At 54.7% G+C, this 18,352-nt stretch overlaps 1 protein-coding gene across 2 annotated transcripts in view; it reads left to right on the forward strand.

Moving 5' to 3' along the window:
* MAN1C1 (mannosidase alpha class 1C member 1) overlaps nt 1-18,352 on the forward strand; it is a 138,863-nt gene that overhangs the window by 99,121 nt on the left and 21,390 nt on the right. For both annotated transcript variants that reach the window (XM_047792668.1, XM_047792669.1), the window contains 3 exons: nt 6,355-6,470; nt 8,634-8,714; nt 12,873-12,967. In XM_047792668.1, coding sequence (XP_047648624.1) covers nt 6,355-6,470; nt 8,634-8,714; nt 12,873-12,967 — 292 coding nt within the window. The remainder of the gene's footprint in view (nt 1-6,354; nt 6,471-8,633; nt 8,715-12,872; nt 12,968-18,352) is intronic.

Here is an 18,352-nt window from a genome sequence, read left to right on the forward strand (position 1 = left end):
AAATGCAACTATTAGTATATGGGCTCTGAGGATATTGCGGTAATAGGCTACGCCTTGAGTGATTTTTTTTCTGTCTAAATGTTCTTCCCGGAGCTTATGTTGCCCAGCCTGACCCATTTCTCTTTGCTAATATAATGTCACATAAAAACCTCATCATCATTAATATGGTAGAGTCAGGAGAGGGGCTACAAAACCACAGTCCAGCAGGGCAAGGTAGTTCCTGGCCAGGCAGCCCCCAGGGGAGGGGGTTATGGGCGCCCCGGGGCCATTCCCTTGTAGAGACTGACACGTGTGACAAATAGCTTTGTACAGGGTGATGGTGTGGACACACTCAGCCACCCTGGCTGATCTGGCCACAGTCTGCCAGGAGAGTCTCTGCTGTCTATTGGCACCAGCCCCTAGAGCAGACAGTTAAGCTGCCCTGGACGCGGTCCCCACAGATGCCCATGCTGTAGGCTCAGTCTGTTCTACCGACGCATTTACCTCTAATCCTTTGGGTGCCAGACTGTAGCCGGGCACTGAGAGATATGAATGAGCCACAGCAGAAGCTCTCCCCACCCAGAGGGAGGGGCCCTCTATTCCCAAATACTTAGTGGGCACCTGTGATGGGCAGGAGAGTGTTCTAGGCAGTGGAGGATGCAGTGCACAAAACAGAGCTTTCCCCTCCGGGAGTTTACACACACACCATCAGGGAGGACAGTGACGGGGGCAGCTCCATGTGTGACGTTGCTAGGATAAAGGTGCTGAGGGAAAGGGGGTGCTATTTCAGCAGAACGGGCACAGGTGCCGAGTCAAGACTCTGGAGGCTTGGAGGGTTCCAGGAGCAGCGAGCAACTGCAGTGGAGGGAGAGGCCAGGCAGCGAAAGGAAGCCAGGGCCAGATCATAGCCTCCAGGTCACGGGGGAGCTCTGGGAAGGGTTTGAGCAGAAGAGCTGTGTGACAGGACCTGCATTTATGAAGGCGGTAGCCGGAGGAGGTGAAGAGTGGGCGGAGGCTGGAACGCTTGTAAAGATAGAGCCACCAGCATTTGCTTTGGGACCAGAGGTGGGGGCGAGAGATGGGCAGAGTCAAGGGCTCAGGGCCACGGCTTTTGGGAGGAGGGAGTTGACATTCACTGAGGGGGGAAGAGACTGTGGGAGGAACAGATTTGGAGGGAGGAGCAGGAGATGCTTTCAGACATATCCTGCTGAGCTAAAGTTAAAGGTGAGATATCTATGGATTTCCAAGTGGAAATGTGCTAGAGAGCCTGGGCTTCGAGGTCAAGGTCTCGGCCGGAAATATAAATCTGGGCATCATCGGCAGGTGATGGCATTTAAGCTGTGAGACAAGATTGAATCACCAAGGGATGGAAGGAAAGCAGAGAAGAGGCCCAAGGACAGAGCCCCAGGAACCCCAGGCTTTCAGGGCCTGGATGGGAGGAAGGACCAGCAAAAAGGACTGGGAAGAAGCTGGCACTGGGAAGATGAAGAGTGGCATCCTGAACGCCAAGACCCAGCACAGAGCAAGCATGATGCCGGGGAGTTAGGACAGGCTCCAGAGATGGGCCAGCGTGGTCTCCAGGCCTGCTGCCTCCCCCTCTCACTCAGCAGATGGCTCTTGAGCATGGAGACCAATCTGCTGCAGGCTGAGCCTCTGCTATTACGAGGACAGGGACAGTAAATGGATGCCTCCTTTATAGTGTGATGAGGACAGGAGCACTTCTCTTGCAGACGAGGGTGCACAGGGTAGGGGCACAGAGGGTGGGCCCTGAGGGCTGGGGAAGACTTCTCAGGGAGGGAGAGACTCCATGCAGACTGCAGGCAGAGGACCACAATGGCTTCCTGGACCAGGAAGCGCTGGGGTGGGCTCTAGCCCGCATGGGAGAAGGTGGCATGGGGAAGGCCATCCTAGCAGACTTTGTAGCAGTCACTGAAGTCGAGGTGTCTGCTGAGGTTGCAGGGAATGGCGAGTGGCCCGTTGGGGTTGAGGGCTCTGGCCCTTGTGGTTGCTTGGAGGTAAGGCAGGGAAGGGGTGCAAGAGAGGTGGTGGGAACCTTTGACCTCAAGGAGCTCACAGTCTAGTTAGGGGGTGAGACAGCTCCACAGTGCAGAGTGGGAATGGAGAACACTGAGCGGGACGCCTGAGAAAGTGCTTTGGGAGCTCTCTGGGCAGGAGGTTGGCTGGCTGCAATCAGGGAAGGCTGCCGGGAGGAGGCCTTGAAGAAGGTATAGGTTTTGTCTATGCCCGGATGCACAAAGTCTTGTTGGCAAGACCATATGTGCAGGGGTAGGGAGGCTGGAGCGTGCAGCCTGTGTCCAGGAAGCAGAGCTTGTTGGGAGGTGATATTAGCCAGATCCTTTGAAGCCCAAAAGGCTTGACCACTACCGTGTACTTAGTGCATGGGTATTGAGAAGCCATTGCAGGTTCCTGAGCCGGGGAGGGGCACAGTGGATCTGGTTTTAGGAAGACAGGTCAGGGACAGTATACAGGGTGAATTGGAGTGGAAGGGAGGGGTCCTGGAAGTAGGTAGACCCTTTCAGAGGCAGGGGCACATTCAAGTCAGGGGTGCAAAGGCTCAGCAGCAGATGCAGGTGGGACCCATATGACGCTTTTCCCTTAATTTGGGCCAAGGCTTTTGCAAGCTGCGCCTCATGCCCACACTGCCCTACAGGGTGGGGAAAAGCCATACTGCAGGAGCATCACAAAGTCTCAGCGACCCCAGAAGCCTTTGTGGAAGGGCTGCCCAGGGCCAGCTGGGGACCAGGAGGGCCACGCTTCTGTTTATGGGGGCAAGCTCACATGTACCCAACGTTGTGCTACCTCCTTTCCATCCACTGCCCCATTTATCCCTCCCAGCAGCCTTACGAGGTGGGTCCTACTATAATTTCCATTTTGCAGACGAGAAAAATGGGGCTCAGTGAGGTACAGTGACTTGCGCTGGTACACAGCTTGTACATAATGGAGCCAGGATTTGAATCAGCATCTCCCTGGCCAGGCCAGTGTTTCAAGGAGAGCTAAGGGCCCCCAGAGATAAGAACAATGAATTGATTTGTCAAGCTCTACTCTGTGCCAGGCATGTGTAGATGTCTTTATCAGATGTATTATATGATACCATTACCCACCAGCTCAGGAACCCTCAGTGGCTCCCTAGTACCCCAGCCCAGTGGTCTTCACCTCATTTTACAGGTGAGAACTTTAACACTGAGAACAAATGTGTTGCTGGCCCAAGTCGGGATTTGAACCCAAAGATGTGTTCTTTTAACAGATCTCACTGCCTCCTGCCTGTCAGGAAGGGGAGGGAGCAGGGGTCCTTTGTGCACAGCGAGGGTTCCAGACCCAGGAACCAAAGCTTCCAAGCGGGCTGCCTGACTGTCCGTGCCCGTTGGGGGTCTGTTTACTGAATGGGCAAGTGTCTTTTTCCCCCGGGGAGCTCCCCAGGCCACTGCAGGTGCAGATAGAGTTGAATCCAGGATAGCGCCTTCTCTCCTGCCCGGCCTGGCCGCTGGGTAACCCCTGGCCTGAAAGGAAAAGCGTTCCAATAAGTGACTTCCTGGCCTGCAGCCTAGCCGTGTTGAGGGGGGGCGGGGGCGGGAAGGAGAGGAGGCCTCAGGAACCCAAGAGCAGGGGCAGAACTTGCCAACAGATCTCTTAGCGAGCTGCCTCGGGAGTGTTTAGGAAGGACAGCTGGTCATGAGGCGCCCTGGCTGCCCTCCCGGCCCAGCCGAGGCCGTGGGGACTCTGGGCTCAGGGTCGGCCCAGGGGACAGAGGGCCCGTGGGGTGAAAACACCAGGCAGCCTGGGGCAGGATTCAGAAATCAGATACTCCGGGCCTCCCCTCCCTTGGCCTTGAAGGACACACAGCCTGGGCTCCTCTTCACTGGTCAGAGCAGCCTCCTGCCCCCGCGGGGGAGGGGTTAGCAAGCAGAGCTGAAATTGTCTTCACGGGGAATTGAAAGGCCCCTTTCCTTGTGGAAAACACACCACACTGGGCCCTGGCTGGGGCTCCACGCCTCCCTCGGTCTTATCTGGGGCGGGACCTCCCTGGGGTCCTCATCTATGAAATTTAGGGGTAAGGGAGTGGGATCTCAGAAACCCCTCCAGGCCTTTAAGAAGTCAGGTTTGAGGCCCCGTGGTTAACAGGAAGAGGGCCTGGCTTCAGAGCCAGGAGTATGGACACCAGGACTCTCTCGGCCTCTGTCCACATGTGGCACATCAGTGCCCCAAGGCCTGGATACCTCAGGCGGGTAAGGAGTTCCCTTGAACTGTGTTCAGCCTTGGACACCTACAGGGGAGGCAGCCAGGATAAACCAGGAAAAGATCAACTTTGTTTGGCTTTGAGTACGTTTGCCTACTAATCCCTAAGTGTAGGAAGGGTTGACACTCTGGAAATTCACTTCAACCCAAGTGCCAAAGCCATCCCAGGACACGTGCCTCTGGATTGGAAAGTGTCCGCGTGCCCCCACCCTCCCCTCCCTCCACTCTTCCTGGCAAACCCTCCCTTCTGGAAATGGGTCTTTAACCTCCAACTTCTCCTGGATCTCTCTCCCATCCTTTTCCGGGCCATGCCTTTTTTTAATTTATTAGACCTTGCCCAGCCTAGAGAGGCGGTTAAGTGTTTGGGTTTCACAAGGATTCTCTGCCTGCAAAGTCAACACAAGTGAGCAGCTAGGGAAGCACTAATTAAGGAGATTAAATGTGAACTCTGAATGCGGGGGGGCCACAAAGCCGTGCTTCAGACTCAAGTGGGGCCCGGCGTCTGTCAGCAAGCTCTTGTGTTCACCGGGGGAAGTTGGAGCCCCTGAGTCTCAATGCTTTGAGCCTCTGCAAGGAGGACACTGAAGAAACAATTGCTCCTCTTAAGCTACCCTCTAGTCCCTAAAGGAAATTGCTGCTGCCTGCAATGACTGTAGTCAGAAGAAGTTGATTGGAGGCTGCCGTCTCTTCAGAAGCCCTCCAGATGGCACCAAGCAAGCTCCTCCCCTGCCCCGTCACCGTCCTCTACCAGCCAGGCCCTGGCTGTCCCTCATGGGAATGTCGTCTTCGTCACTCTGCTATCCAGTCTGTGATGTGGAAAACTGCTCCATTTTCTCAGCCTTTATTTCCAGGACAAGATTCTAAGGCCCCGAGGCAGGGGCCAAGCCTGGTAGCTCATGCTTTACGTACTCATGGGCTTAGAGCAAGAGTGGCCACGGAATCTTTGGGTTTTGCATTTGTTGGTTGCTTTGCCCAAACTGTCTTTCCAAGAAAGAAAGGCAAGGAAGGAAGGAAGAGAAATTAATTAATTTCTGGTTATAAAAATAATCCATGAGCTGAAGAAATCAAGAAGCACCTATAATCCCAGCATAGAGAGGAGATAGCCACTGAATCATGTCCTGCCAGACTTAATTGTGTCCATGGTGGCATACAGTAAAGAAATTCTATTGCCTTTTTTTTTTCCAACCTACTTTTTTTTTAGTTTAACAGATCCCATGGATGGTTCCCCAGCTAACACAGGTCTTCCTCACCTGTGTGCATGTCTTCATAGTGTCCTATTTTATATACAAGCCACAATGGGTATAACGAATCCACTATTGTTGGACTTGAGGGGTTTTTTCCCCAACTTTCACCCATTATATGCTGCAATAAGTATCTTTCTGGATCAATATTTATGAACATCTTTTTTTCCTTAGAATAAATTAAGAAATGGAATTGAGGAGTTTCCGTCGTGGTGCAGTGGTTAACGAATCCGACTAGGAACCATGAGGTTGTGGGTTCCGTCCCTGCCCTTGCTCAGTGGGTTGAGGATCCGGCGTTGCCGTGAGCTGTGGTGTAGGTTGCCGACGCGGCTTGGATCCCGCGTTGCTGTGGCTCTGGTGTAGACCGGTGGCTACAGCTCCAATTGGACCCCTAGCCTGGGAACCTCCATATGCTGTGAGAGCAGCCCAAGAAAAATGGCAAAAAGACAAAAAAAAAAAAAGAAATGGAATTGAAGAGTCAGAGGACTGGAACATTTGTTAGGATTCTGTAGACCCCCAAGTCAGTTCATCTGCCCCATCCCTGCCACCCCCAGCATCAGAGAAAGGTGGCAGATGCCTGGCTGGCAGTGATGGTTGACTTGCTGGCAGACATAAGAGTGGACCAAGTTCTGGGAAATGGCTCAGCCGTTAAACTTGGTCTCCCTGACCTGCCACCCACTCTTTGCTGTCCTGAGGAGGAAGCAGCCCATAGCAGGACTCTGGGTCTTAGACATGCCTTCAAAGGCCCAGAGTCCCCCTGGATGGTGCCTGAGAGCCTGGCCAGGTGTTTGGAGGAGGCCTGGGGAATGGTGGCTCACATGGTTGGAGTGGAAAGGGTCAGAATGACCCTGAGTCACAGCTTCATCCTCTGTGCCTGCAGGAGGCCTCAGCGGGGCCACAGTCATTGACTCCCTCGACACCCTCTACCTCATGGAGCTGAAGGAGGAGTTCCAGGAGGCCAAGGCCTGGGTAGAAGAAAGCTTCCACCTTAATGTGGTAAGTCAGAGACCCTGGGGTATTAGGGCCAGAAGGGGCTGGAGAGATCAGCTACCAGCTCCCCCACTGCCATCATCTCTGAGACCCAGGCTGCCCAGCAGAGCATTCTTGGAAGTGGGGCTCCATGCCCTCATGCTGAGGCCCCTCCCCTCAAACCAGCCTTAAGGCGGGGGTCATCCCGCCACCCCTGGCTGGCCCATGAGTACTTACCAGCCTGATCTCCCTGGCATGGAAGACAGACTTGCTTCCCCTCTCTGGGCTCCGGGCACATTGCTCACACCCAGAAGCCCCTTGTGGGACTGAGTCTGTCTGACAGAACAGCAGCAACAGGGACTCTGGGAAGAGAAGAGTGGTTACCTGCTCGGAGCTGCTCTAACCTGGAGCCCCCCTCCACCCCCGTGCTGTCCTCGAGATGGCTGAGAAGGGCAGCGGGGCGGGCGTCTGGCTTGAGGCCTGTGACCGGGTCTGGGACCCACTTGGCTTCCAGCTTTGCAGGTATCTGGGCAGGAACCAAGGCCTGGGGGAGGTGATGCCCATATGCATGGCTGGCACAAAAGCCTTAAATACCACATGCCACTCCCACTGATCTCCCAGTGGTGTAACAGATCCATCCTGGGGGTCTCAGCTCACCGCAGAGAGAGGCTCTTTAGATGGTTTGGGGAGCAAGACATGAGACAGATGGGTGGGGGCAGGGTCACACTCTAGGGCTCCAGCCTGGGAAAAGCCGTTAGCCCTCCTGCGCCTTAGTTTTCCCAACCAAACGGTTGTACAACAAGAGCGCCTCATTCACAGGCTCTTGAGGACTGACCGCCACAGAGGGCTGTAAAAAGTATTTGATAACCCGCTGAGGTCTGACACAGATGCAAAGCAGTGCCACCATCATTGTGATAATTTTGAGGCTTGTTAGGATTTCTTCGAGTCTGCGCGAGGCGCTTGCAAGTGCAGAATCCTCCCATTTTCTAGGACAGTGAATAGGAAGGCAGAGGCAGGAAGAGGAAGGAGTGTCCCCCTACCCCCCTCTTCTCCCCCATGCAGGGGGTGGGTAGAGAGCGGGTCCCAGGCAGCTGCCCCAGGGGGCAGGTGGGGACGGGCTGGGGAGCCTAGGCCCATGCAGGTGGGCTGGGGCAGGTTAGGGTCCCTGGAAGAAAGAAAGATGTGGTCTCTCCACCTCTCTAGCCTGAGCTTTCTCATCTGGAAGTGGGAGTGAAGGCCAGAGAGAGAGAGTAGCTTTGCAAGGGCTCTGCTGATGGAAAAGCTCTCCCAGGTAGAAGGACAACCGTGGTGGTTACCAATAATAAAAGACCTCCATGTGGGAAGCAGGCCGGGGGGGCTGGGAGGGTGCCTAGGGCTGGGGCGTCGGGGTAATAACAGGCAGCTTTGTGAAGCCATGCCCTGCCCTGGCAGGGATCTCACCTGCCCCACTCAGCATCTCATTCCCACCCTGCAGGGAGTGAAGAAACTCCAGCAGGGAAAGGCTCAGTATCTTGTCTGAAGTCACAAAGCCAAGGGAGTGACTCAGGTGGGGTTTTATCTGGGCCTTGGCCTGAAGCCCCAATACCCCTGATTTGCAGTGCAGACTTCAGAAAGACAACAACAATGGTTAAGGCAGTGTGGGTGTGCCCCGAGGGCTGCAGAGCGGAGGCTGAGAAACTGCAGGTCGCCTCCCAGGATCTGCCTGGCACCCTCCCTTCTGCCCCAGAACCTTCCATGTGCCTGTCACCCCAAAGAAGGGCCACCCCATCCATCCTCCTGCTAAGCCAAGGGGATCCCTTGGGGAGGGGAAGGGGCTGGCCTCTCCTCAGGCTTAGCTGCAGCCACAAGAGTTCTTGAACTCCTTGGAGAGCAGCCAGGCATAACTTTGCTGCCATGGCCTCTGGCAAGGGCTGGGGCAGTAAGCCAGACCCAGTGTTTATGTGCAGCTCTGTCAATGTGCGGCAGCTGCCCGCCAGGCAGGTGCTGATCCCTCTCATCTTTTGCTCTGAAAACCACCAAGGGTAGCTTGGCCCGCTGGGCAAGTGCTTGGAGCCAGGTGGAGGTGTGGCCAGGTCAGCGGAGCAAGGGCAGTGGCAGGTGTGACCTGTTTCCAGGGCCTGGCTGCCCCAGGGAGGCCTGTGACCATCTCACAAATGTCCCCACCGCCCTCCCCATCTTTCTGCCCCGCAGAGTGGAGAAGCGTCCTTGTTCGAAGTGAACATCCGGTACATCGGAGGACTCCTGTCAGCTTTCTACCTGACGGGGGAGGAGGTGAGTCGGCCTTTCCAGGCGCCTGGACCATCCAGGCTGGGAAGGGCTTGGGAGAACAGGCAGTGAGGAAACCGGGATTCCAGGGGATCCAAATCCCGCCTCCATGGTGCCACCTGCAGATTCCTCCTCCTCTTCTGTGTAAGGTTTCCATTCTGCTCCCACAGTCAGTGGTAAATTCTCTAGTGGCAGCAGCTGGGGCGGCCCATCATCCTCACGGCTCCCCGCACGGCACCTGCGATATCTGGGCTCCGTCTGGGTTTGGGTTGTTGCTGGACTGGTTCTCATAGGTGCTGGTTCTCAGGATTGATAAGGCCAAGAGCACTTTTTCACTCAGGGGCCCCTGGGCCTTGGCCCACTTCATAGGCATCCCTTGCCCTCTGCCCCTGGGCCAGCCATCAGCTAGACACCAGCTCCAGGTCTCAAGGGGGAGACAGGGAAGCTGGGCAGCCACTGCTGGTCCCTTGACCCAGGCGAGTTGCCTTGGCTTCTAGGAGGATGGTTCAGTGCGGCAAGAAGGCAGAGCCCTGGACACAACCAGAAAACCTGCGTCTCCTCCCCACAGGGCACCTGCCTGTGGCCTTGAGCAAGTCCCTTCTCCTGCCCCAGGCCTCAGGCCTTCCCACCGTGGGGTGGTCCCAATCCCCCCTGGGGTCAAAGAGCTCTTGTGAAACGGAGGAGAGGGCAAGGTTTTGGCCCCGGGGCTAAAAGGCTCCTAAGTCCACGTTCTCCAAAGTACAAGGAATCTTGAGAACCACAGAAATGGGAGGCTTCTTCCCCTTGTGATCTCCAGGGAAAGCACAGCCTGAGGTGGCCGGGAGGCTGGTCGAGTCCCCAGCATGTCACCCATCCGTTGTGTCCCTGTTACCCAGAGGCAGTGTGCACTGCTGGGTTTGACCGTTGCTCTGTCCACATGGAGACGAGTCATTATCCTGCCCCCTGCCGGCGGGGGCCGCTGCCGCTGCCACTGCTGCTGCTGCTGCTGCTGCTGCAGGAGAAAGCCTTTCCTTCTGCTTCCCTTCCATGCTGGGGCGGAAGCCAGGGTGGTGAGGCCACAGGCGAGAGCCTGATCATTCCAGTCGCTTGGTGCCCCCTCCATCAAGCCTCATCGCCTCTGCAGAGATTACTGCTTGTACCAATTTGTCCCCAAATGATTGTCCATGAGAACCCTGGGAGCTACCGGAGGCCTGGATTTCATTTGAAAAACCCCAGGACAGGAAAGTGACATGGAGCAGAAACAGGTGCCGCGCTCTGCACAGGCACTTGCAGGCCTCAGGCCAGGTCCTGGGAGGGATGGGGTGGGATGATGCAGCCGAGGGCTCACGGGGAGGGGCCAGCGATTCCGGAAGGAGCTGGGACTCCTCATACCTGACGCTGGCCCCTCCTCCTTCCTCCTCAGAGGGCCGCTATGATGCTGAGAACTTGCTTTGAGGCCTCGGCTCCCTAGGAGGGACCATCACCCTGGCTTTGCAGGGGCAGACCAGGCAGTGAGGTATGGTAGGCGCACCTGTGTTCAGAAGGCCAAGGGCAGCCCAAGTGGCTCAGAACCCTTGAGCAGGCAGGCTCCCAGGGTTACGGCAGCCCCATCCCCCAGGCATGCCTCTGGTCCCCAGCACCTCCACGTGACAGAGACGAGGCCGCATGTGCAGGGGGTGCAGGGACTCATAGAAGAGGTAACTGGCCCAGGCAGCACGGCTCTGAGGGCTGCCTTAGTCGCCTGACTCTGGCCTTTCCACTGTGGGTCTGGCTTCTAGCCCTTGTCCAGCCTGGCCTGGTATCACTGCTTGTCACCAGGACTCAGCCACCTTAGACCAAGGCCTCCCTCCTGCCTCATCCTCCATTCACACACACTGGTGCCTGTGGAGGGGGTCTTTCCCTCAAGTGTTTGTGGAACGAACCGTGAAAGAGACCCCACACCCTTTTCTGGGCTGAGGCCTTTCTTGCTTCAGAGGGAACCTACTGGGTAGGGTGACCCTACAGAGACCCAGCTCCCATGAGAATAACAAGCACAACCACAGCCACACCCAGTGACATTTGCACAGCACTTTACAGTTTAGATAGCACATTCATTTGTACACATCCTCTCATTTGATTTCTTGAAGACCCTTTGCACAGATGAGGCTCAGAAACAGTGCATGGCCCACCCAAGGTCACACAGCGGCTAAGTGGGGAGATCTGACCCTGGGCTCTGACTCCCAGTCCAGTGGCCTTTCTACTCTACAGGAATAATTTTTGCTGGTCTCTCTCACCTCTGTGCTGGAACCACTAGGCCTTGACCCATTGCTTGCTATGGCTGTTTGAGGCCTTATCCCTCTGTGTTGGGGAGGCAGTTTGGGGTCCTGGAAAAGAGCCGCTTCATGGCTCTGCAACCTTGAGTACATTGCTTCTCTGAGACTCAGTTTGTCTTCCCCAAAGTGGGTCAGCACCTTCCCCACAAGGCTGTTGCAAGGATTGAAGGTCACATAGATAAGATGCCTGGCACACATACTCACTTCCAAATGGTAAGGAGGATGCATGTTCCGTTCCCCATGGTACCACGGCTGTCCACACACTCACCCAGGATCCTTCCCAGGATGTAGAGACCCCGTCAGGCCAGCCGGCAGCAGAGCCTTCCAAAGGAGGAGACATGGTCTGCTGGCAGAGAGGAGCATTTCAGAAGAATTAGCTCGCAGTCCTTTGGGCAGAGGGCAGCCTGGAGCCCCAGCCTTGGGTCAGGCGCCCACAGGTTCCTTTGTCCCCTTGTGCTTCTGTGCTCAGCCTCCCCAGGGTCAAATGAAGATATCAGGAGCTTCAAACAAGAGCCCCTTGTTATCACTAAACCATGGCTTCTGGGGTGACTTGAGGCCTTGGAATCCGGATTCTAGACAAGGTGTGGCTTCTGCTGTGTCTGCCCCTGTGCCCACTTCCGGGGCCCATTGCCTGGCGTTGGACATTATCATTTTCTCTCAGCCATCACTGCCAGGCGCCTGGTGCAGGTGCTCCCTCTCCCTCCCTCCCTCCATTCTAAACAAGAACCATACCCACCCCACAGAGACCTCTGACCCACGTCCCATCAAGCATTCACAGACTCCTCCCCACCTCCGTCCCCAAACAGCTGCCTCAGCATCTTTCAGTTGCACGTGTTAGAAGGAGAGACCTCAAGAAGACTTTGTTTTGCAACGACACATGGGGTCAGCACACTGCCTCCCCTTCAAGCCCCAGAAATGAAACCCTTGTCCCGCCAGGAGTGATTGCTTGGGGACTGGCATCCCCTCTTTTAAGAAGTAAATAAGGTTATTATGAGATTGCTTGTATTATAAAAATAGCACAGAAAATAGAGATAAGCCAAAAGAAGAAAATAAAAATCCTCCATGAGCCTCGTCGTCCAAGGAGACCATGGTTAATATTCCAGCATGTTCCCAACGGTTCCTCACACATCCAGGTGTATATAATTTTTGCAAAAGTTGAGTTATGCTATCTCGAAGTATTTTCTCTGCATAGATTATAAACCCTTTCTTTGCTGTGAAATAACCTTCCCCAATATCCCTTCAGCGCCTGCATGGTCTCCAGTGCATGGAGAAGCAAGAATTTCACCACTTCCCTGTTGCTTGATATTTAGAGTATTTCCAGTTTGTCTACTGTTATAAACAACTCTGAAATAAATAGCCATAAAGTTAAGTCTTTACAACATCCTCGATGATTTATTTCCTTAGAATAAATTCCTAGGAGGGAACCTGCTGAACCAAAAGGTCAGGGAGGCTTTTGAATGCGTCAGAAGAGCATTTTGAGGGGCTCACAGCATCAGGCGGAGGCCCTGACACCTGGGACCTCCGAATGGCTCACATCACCAGTTTAGTCATTCACCTTTACCACTGAAAAGTAGGGACGTTGCCCAGAATCAGAAGGTCAAAGGAGAAAGGCCCTTCTCCTGGGCGTACAGGTGGAGCAGGAATTTGCTGAGAAGCACACAGAAGCCAAGTTGGGAAGCAAGGCCTGGAGCTCCCCAGCCAGTGCTCTTTACACTCTGTCGAAATGTGTTTCCTTCGGGGCCGGCAGGTGCTGACCATCGTGACCCACTGCCCTGTGATCACCGAACCTTCATCCTTGTCTCAACAATGGGGTCAGTGCCTTGGAGGGTTTATCTCCCAGGATTCACAATGCCCTCTGACCCCCCCTTTGCAGGTGTTCCGAATAAAAGCCATCAAGCTGGGAGAGAAACTCCTGCCAGCCTTCGACACCCCCACAGGCATCCCAAAAGGCGTGGTGAACTTCAAAAGGTAGGTCCCCTTCTGGTTTCCCAGGTGTGCGTGGCCACTGAGGCTCAGGGATGGGATGATCCCCTCACCCATGGGAATCACAGGGGTGGGGGCCAGTGCACCGTGAAAACCAGCCTTAGCCACAAGCTCGCCTGAGCTGGCCTTCATCATGAAACCAGATTCTCGGGTTCAGGCCACACAAGGCCTGATCTTCCTGGCATGTGATCCTCCTGTAACACCACCACGACTCCCAGCCCGGCAGCTGCGCCCCAGCCTCCCTCCCTTCCCCCAGCTAGGATCCCAGGCCAGGAGGCACAGCATTCCTCCCACCGTGAGCAGGAGCCCAAAGCTGCTGGGGGTCGGGACCCCAGGCAGAGGGACCCTGGTTTGCTGACCCTCACTGTCAGCTTCCGTCAGGGCTGGGTCCCAGGAGCCCAGTGTCATGACCTGGAAGCATCTGGGAGCTTCTGGGAGCTTCTGGGCTTCTGGGAGCATCAATCCCACGCATGCTCTGCCTCCAAGGAAAAAACACCCTGGCCCAGGTCACACAAGTGCAGCACTGTGTGCAGGATGGACAGACTCTGGGGACTGCTGGTCCTGCCACTTAGTGAGCAGTCCCTCTGTGCCTGGCATTACGCCAGGGGTTTCACTCCTCCTCCTCTGGGGGGGGGACTTGTATGACACCCACTGCCCTGTTTTCTAGCTCCCAGACGGTGGAGCCAAGTTTTAACCCATTCTGTTCTGGATCAAAAGCTCTGCTCCTCACGCCCACCTGGGCCTCCCTCAGACAGGACCCCTGCCACCCTGTGCTGCATGGAGCAGACCCGGGAGATGTGGTAGAAGGCCTATGCCCATCCCCAGGCACCCAGGGGCCTGGGGCCATCCTCGCAGCCCTGCTACAGCTGGGGCCCAGGAGGAAGGCTGGACTGGCTCCATCACACCAGACTTCCCGCTCCAGCTCCTGAAGCACTGCCTTATCTCAGGGGTCTAGCCCAGCAGCCAAGGGAGGCGGATGCCCTGGGCTCTGGTGGAGAGCCCCCAGCCCCTCTCCGTCCGAGGAGGGCCCACCCTCTAGGGCCTTGCAGAGAGCAGAAGACTCTCTTGCTCGGCTTCTTCTCCTCCGTCTCTGCGGTCGGAAAGCCTTCTGTGGGCAGAAGCTCCTTCTCAGTGCCAGGGGTGGCTCCTCAGAGCCGGACACTGGGACCTCTGCTCAGATTCCTTTCCCACAAACTGATCCTGGAGAAACACAGCCAGACGTCTCAGAGCCAAGACACAAACACCCTGTCTTTGTGGCCCCCTGTCCCAGATCCAGCTGTCCAGTCTCTGGGGCCTCGCTGCCCCAGGTTGGGATAAGGCCTTGGCCCAGGCAGCCCTCCTTCCTCCGTGCATGGCACCCCTGCCACCAAGCAGCCCTCTGGTCCACAGCCCTGGCTGTCTGCCTCACCCGTGTCCCTCAGAGGCCGGGCCTGATGGCACACAGATCCTGACATTTCTGATTAAGAAGCCCATTTATTTTTAGGCTGTTTGCATGCCGCCCGTGCTGTATACATATGTATGTATATGCATATTTCCTGGCAACACCTCCCTCTCATTTTCTGGGTAAGAGAGTCTGTTGCTAAAAATTCCTCCCCCTTCCACGAGGGAAAAACGTCAGGGACCTACACGTGGTACTGAGTGTTCCCTCTAGAGAGGGCCTGCTGGTGGCAGAGCTGGGGCCATGCTGCTGCCCCTGCTCACGGAAGAGCTGGCCATGGGCCGTGCTGACCTGGGCCCCAGTTGGGGCCCAGTAACCAGGCCCTGTCCCCAAACTGCCTGATGAGGACCCTATGTAGAGCCATCCCCCAGTGAGCGTGACCTGGTGGTAGGCCTGGGAGGCAGAGGCAGCTGTGACCTGTGACCTGCAGGGGCCCTTGGACTCTGGGAGAGGGGCAGTGGCCAGTCCAAGGGCCTCTGCGGCCAAGTCAGCCTCATTCCCTCTCATACCCACACACAGCCTCACACACGTGCTCTCTGCCGCTTCTCACCCAAATCATGAAGCTCAGCTACACAAGCTCACCTTTGTCACACACACTCCCGCGTCTCTGTGTATGTGCACAGATTCATAAATATGTTTATAAGTGCATGCTCCTGCCACACACAATCCCATCGTCATCATTGCTCACGTTTATTGAATATTCACTGTGTCCCAGGCACGATGACATGGATTCTCTCTTCTCACCTCACAACAGCCGTATGCATCCCATTTTAACAGTGAAGAAACAGACTCAGAGAGATGAGGTAACTTACCTAAGGTCACGTAGCAGCAAAGTAAAGTTAGAATTAAAATCCAGGTGTGGGAGTTCCTGTCGTGGCTCAGTGGTAATGAACCCGACTAATATCCCTGAGGACTCCAGTTCAATTCGTGGCCTTGATCAGTGGGTTAAGGATCTGGCATTTCCATGAACCGGGTGTAGGTCACAGATGCAGCTTGGATCCTGCGTTGCTGTGCTTTGGTGTAGGCCGGCAGCTATAGCTCCAATTGGACCCCTAGCCTGGAAACTTCCATATACCACAGGTGCAGCCCTAAATTTTTTTTTTTAAATTTTTTAATAAAATAAAATCCAGGTCTGTCTGGCTCCAGAGTTAATGATTACGCCATACGCCTGTGTGCACACAGAGGCACACGCATACAGAGGCACACGTACACATGTAAGACGCTTCCACTAGCCTGAGGAAGGGCATTGTTGAGTAGCCCCTCCCGCCCGGGGAGAGAACACAGGCTGCATGCCCACTTGCTGGCTTAAAGGCAGGGAAGCAAACGGAGGGGGAGCTTCCATCAGCCATTTCAGGGCTGATCAGAAGACCTCCTGGTCTCTGGATGCTGCCCAGATCAGATGTATTTAGGGCACAGAGTACCTCGGATTTGGATTTGGTTTCAGCTTGGCCAGTGCTATCACTTACTGTGTGACCTTGGAAAAGTGCCTTCCCCTCTCTGAGTATCCTAACCTATGAAATAAGAATCTTGGTATCTACCTCCGAGGTGGGATGTGAAGGTAAAATAAAATACCACAGCTTCCAGGCACCTATCAGGAACTTAACTGTAACAGAGAACCCACCATTTATTTTTTTAATTTAAAAATTTTTTTTATTTTTTTATTACTCAAATGAATTTCTCACATCTGTGATTGTATAATGATCATTCACAGGATTTCCATCCCAGAACCCATGCACATCCCGCCACCCCCCAAACTGTCTCCTCTGGAAACCATAAGTTTTTCAATGTCTGTGAGTCAGCATCTGTTCTGCAAAGAAGTTTATTGTGTCCTTTTTTTCAGATTCCACATGTCAGTGAAAGCATTTGATGTTGGTGTCTCACTGTATGGCTGACTTCACTTAGCATGATAATTTCTAGGTCCATCCATTGTTGCTAAAAATGCCGGTATTTCGTTCATTTTAATGGCTGAGTAATATTCCATTGTGTGTATGTACCACATCTTCTTGATCCCCTCCTCTGTCGGTGGACATTTAGGTTGTTTCCATGTCTTGGCTATTGCAAATAGTGCGGTAATGAACATTGGAGTACATGTGTCTTTGCGAGTCGTGGTTTTCTCTGGATAGATGCCCAGGAGTGGGATTGCTGGATCCAATGGTAGTTCTATGTTTAGTTTTCCGAGGCATCTCCATACTGTTTTCTACAGTGGTTGCACCAATTTACAATCCCACCAACAGTGTACTAGGGTTCCTTTTTCTCCACACCCTCTCCAGCACTATTGTTTGTAGACTTTTTGATGATGGCCATGGTGTCTGGTGTAAGGTGGTACCTCATCGTGGTTTTGATTTGCATTTCTCTAATAATGAGTGATGTTGAACATCTTTTCATGTGTTTTTTGGCCATCTGTATGTCTTCTTTGGAGAACTATCTGGAACCCACCATTTAGATGTGCCTAGTTATTTAATGGTAACAATGGCAATCATTACATGCATACTCTATACCTCATGATGGCCCTATAAAGTGTGGCTACCATCATGTAACAGATGAGGAAACTGAGGTCTAGAGGAATTCACTGACCTGCCTGAGGTCCCCGAGCTGGGAACTGGGGGAGCCAGCGTTTGAAGCCAGGCTGGCGAGAAGAAGGCCTGCCCACTGCCCGCCTCTGCCTAGCGCTCCACGACAGGAGGCCCGCTTGGGAGGGTGAGCAGGGCAGGGAAGGGATGAGGAAGGAGAGGCCCCTGGGGGGAAAGAAGAACCAAAAACGGCTGAGTGGCTGGGGCCTTTTTTTTTACCTTGAATTTCTCTGCAGGAGGCATCAATTATTCAGGAAGCCCTCTGTGGGTACCTGCAGCTCCCACTGGGGTGTGAGGGGGGCAGAGAGGGGCAGCTTCCCCTTCCCTCGGGGTGGATATGGGGCCATCTAGGGGAGACCCCCTTAGCGAAGTGCCCTCTGAGGCCAAGGCCAGCAGACCTCAGTTTGAATCCTGCCTCCACCACCTCCCAGCTCTGACCTCCCGAAGGTGACTCACTTCCGTTTCGAAGCCTCACTTTCCTCAGGGATTAATGATGCTTTACCTATGGGCTTTAAATGAGGACATGATGTGAACAGCCTGCCCCAGTGCCTGCGTCTAGAAGCTGTTTTATTTACTCCCCAGGAGCTGAGTTTCCCCTCTCTGTGCAGCCGCCCTCCCCCCACCGCCCCCAAGTCAGGGAGATACCAAGGAAGCTGGTATGTTTATTGAGAGCACCTGCTTTTAAAGATCCTAAACAGATTCCATCTGTTTCTGGAAGCTGGGAGACTGATGAGTTTCTTTCTGGAAATTGCATCAGATAAAAGGGCAGCCTCGGGGGCGCCCCAGCCCACCCCAAATAAAGCAGTGCCGCTCAGCTGGCAAGCCATGACCTCCTAGACACACCTGCCTTCCTAGGTCCCGTCCCTGGGAGAAGGGGTTGACAGAGGCCAGTTCCTGGGGAGCCAGAGCCACCAAGCCAAGAAGCAGAGGAGCTTGGCTGAGTCCCCCAGGGACTGAATGCACCTTGGCACCCCTACAGATAGGGGCTCAGCCCACCTGCTCTGCCCCCACCCCCGTCCCCCACGACTTCCCTGCAGAGAGAAGTTGACCCTTGTCTGCATGGTTGCCCTAAACGTCCCACAAGAAAGAGCATCATGATCATATAAGGAAACTGAGGGCAGGGAGAGGAAGCGGCTTGGTCAAGGCCACCCCACTCTGCACTCAGTCAGTCCCCACAAAGCCCTAGGAGCCGAGACTGGAACGAATTATCCTTACCCAGCCTGTCGGATACAGAAACCAAAGTGCACAGGAGGAGATGGTTTGTCCAAGGCCTTGCTGCTAACAGCCTTGAACCTGTGCCTCCTGGCTGCAGGACCCAGGGAGATTTTAAGTGACAGCTCCTGGAAAGGCAGCATCCTTGCC

This window comes from Phacochoerus africanus, chromosome 8 (assembly GCF_016906955.1).
Source record: "Phacochoerus africanus isolate WHEZ1 chromosome 8, ROS_Pafr_v1, whole genome shotgun sequence".
NCBI classification, from domain to species: Eukaryota; Metazoa; Chordata; class Mammalia; order Artiodactyla; family Suidae; genus Phacochoerus; species Phacochoerus africanus.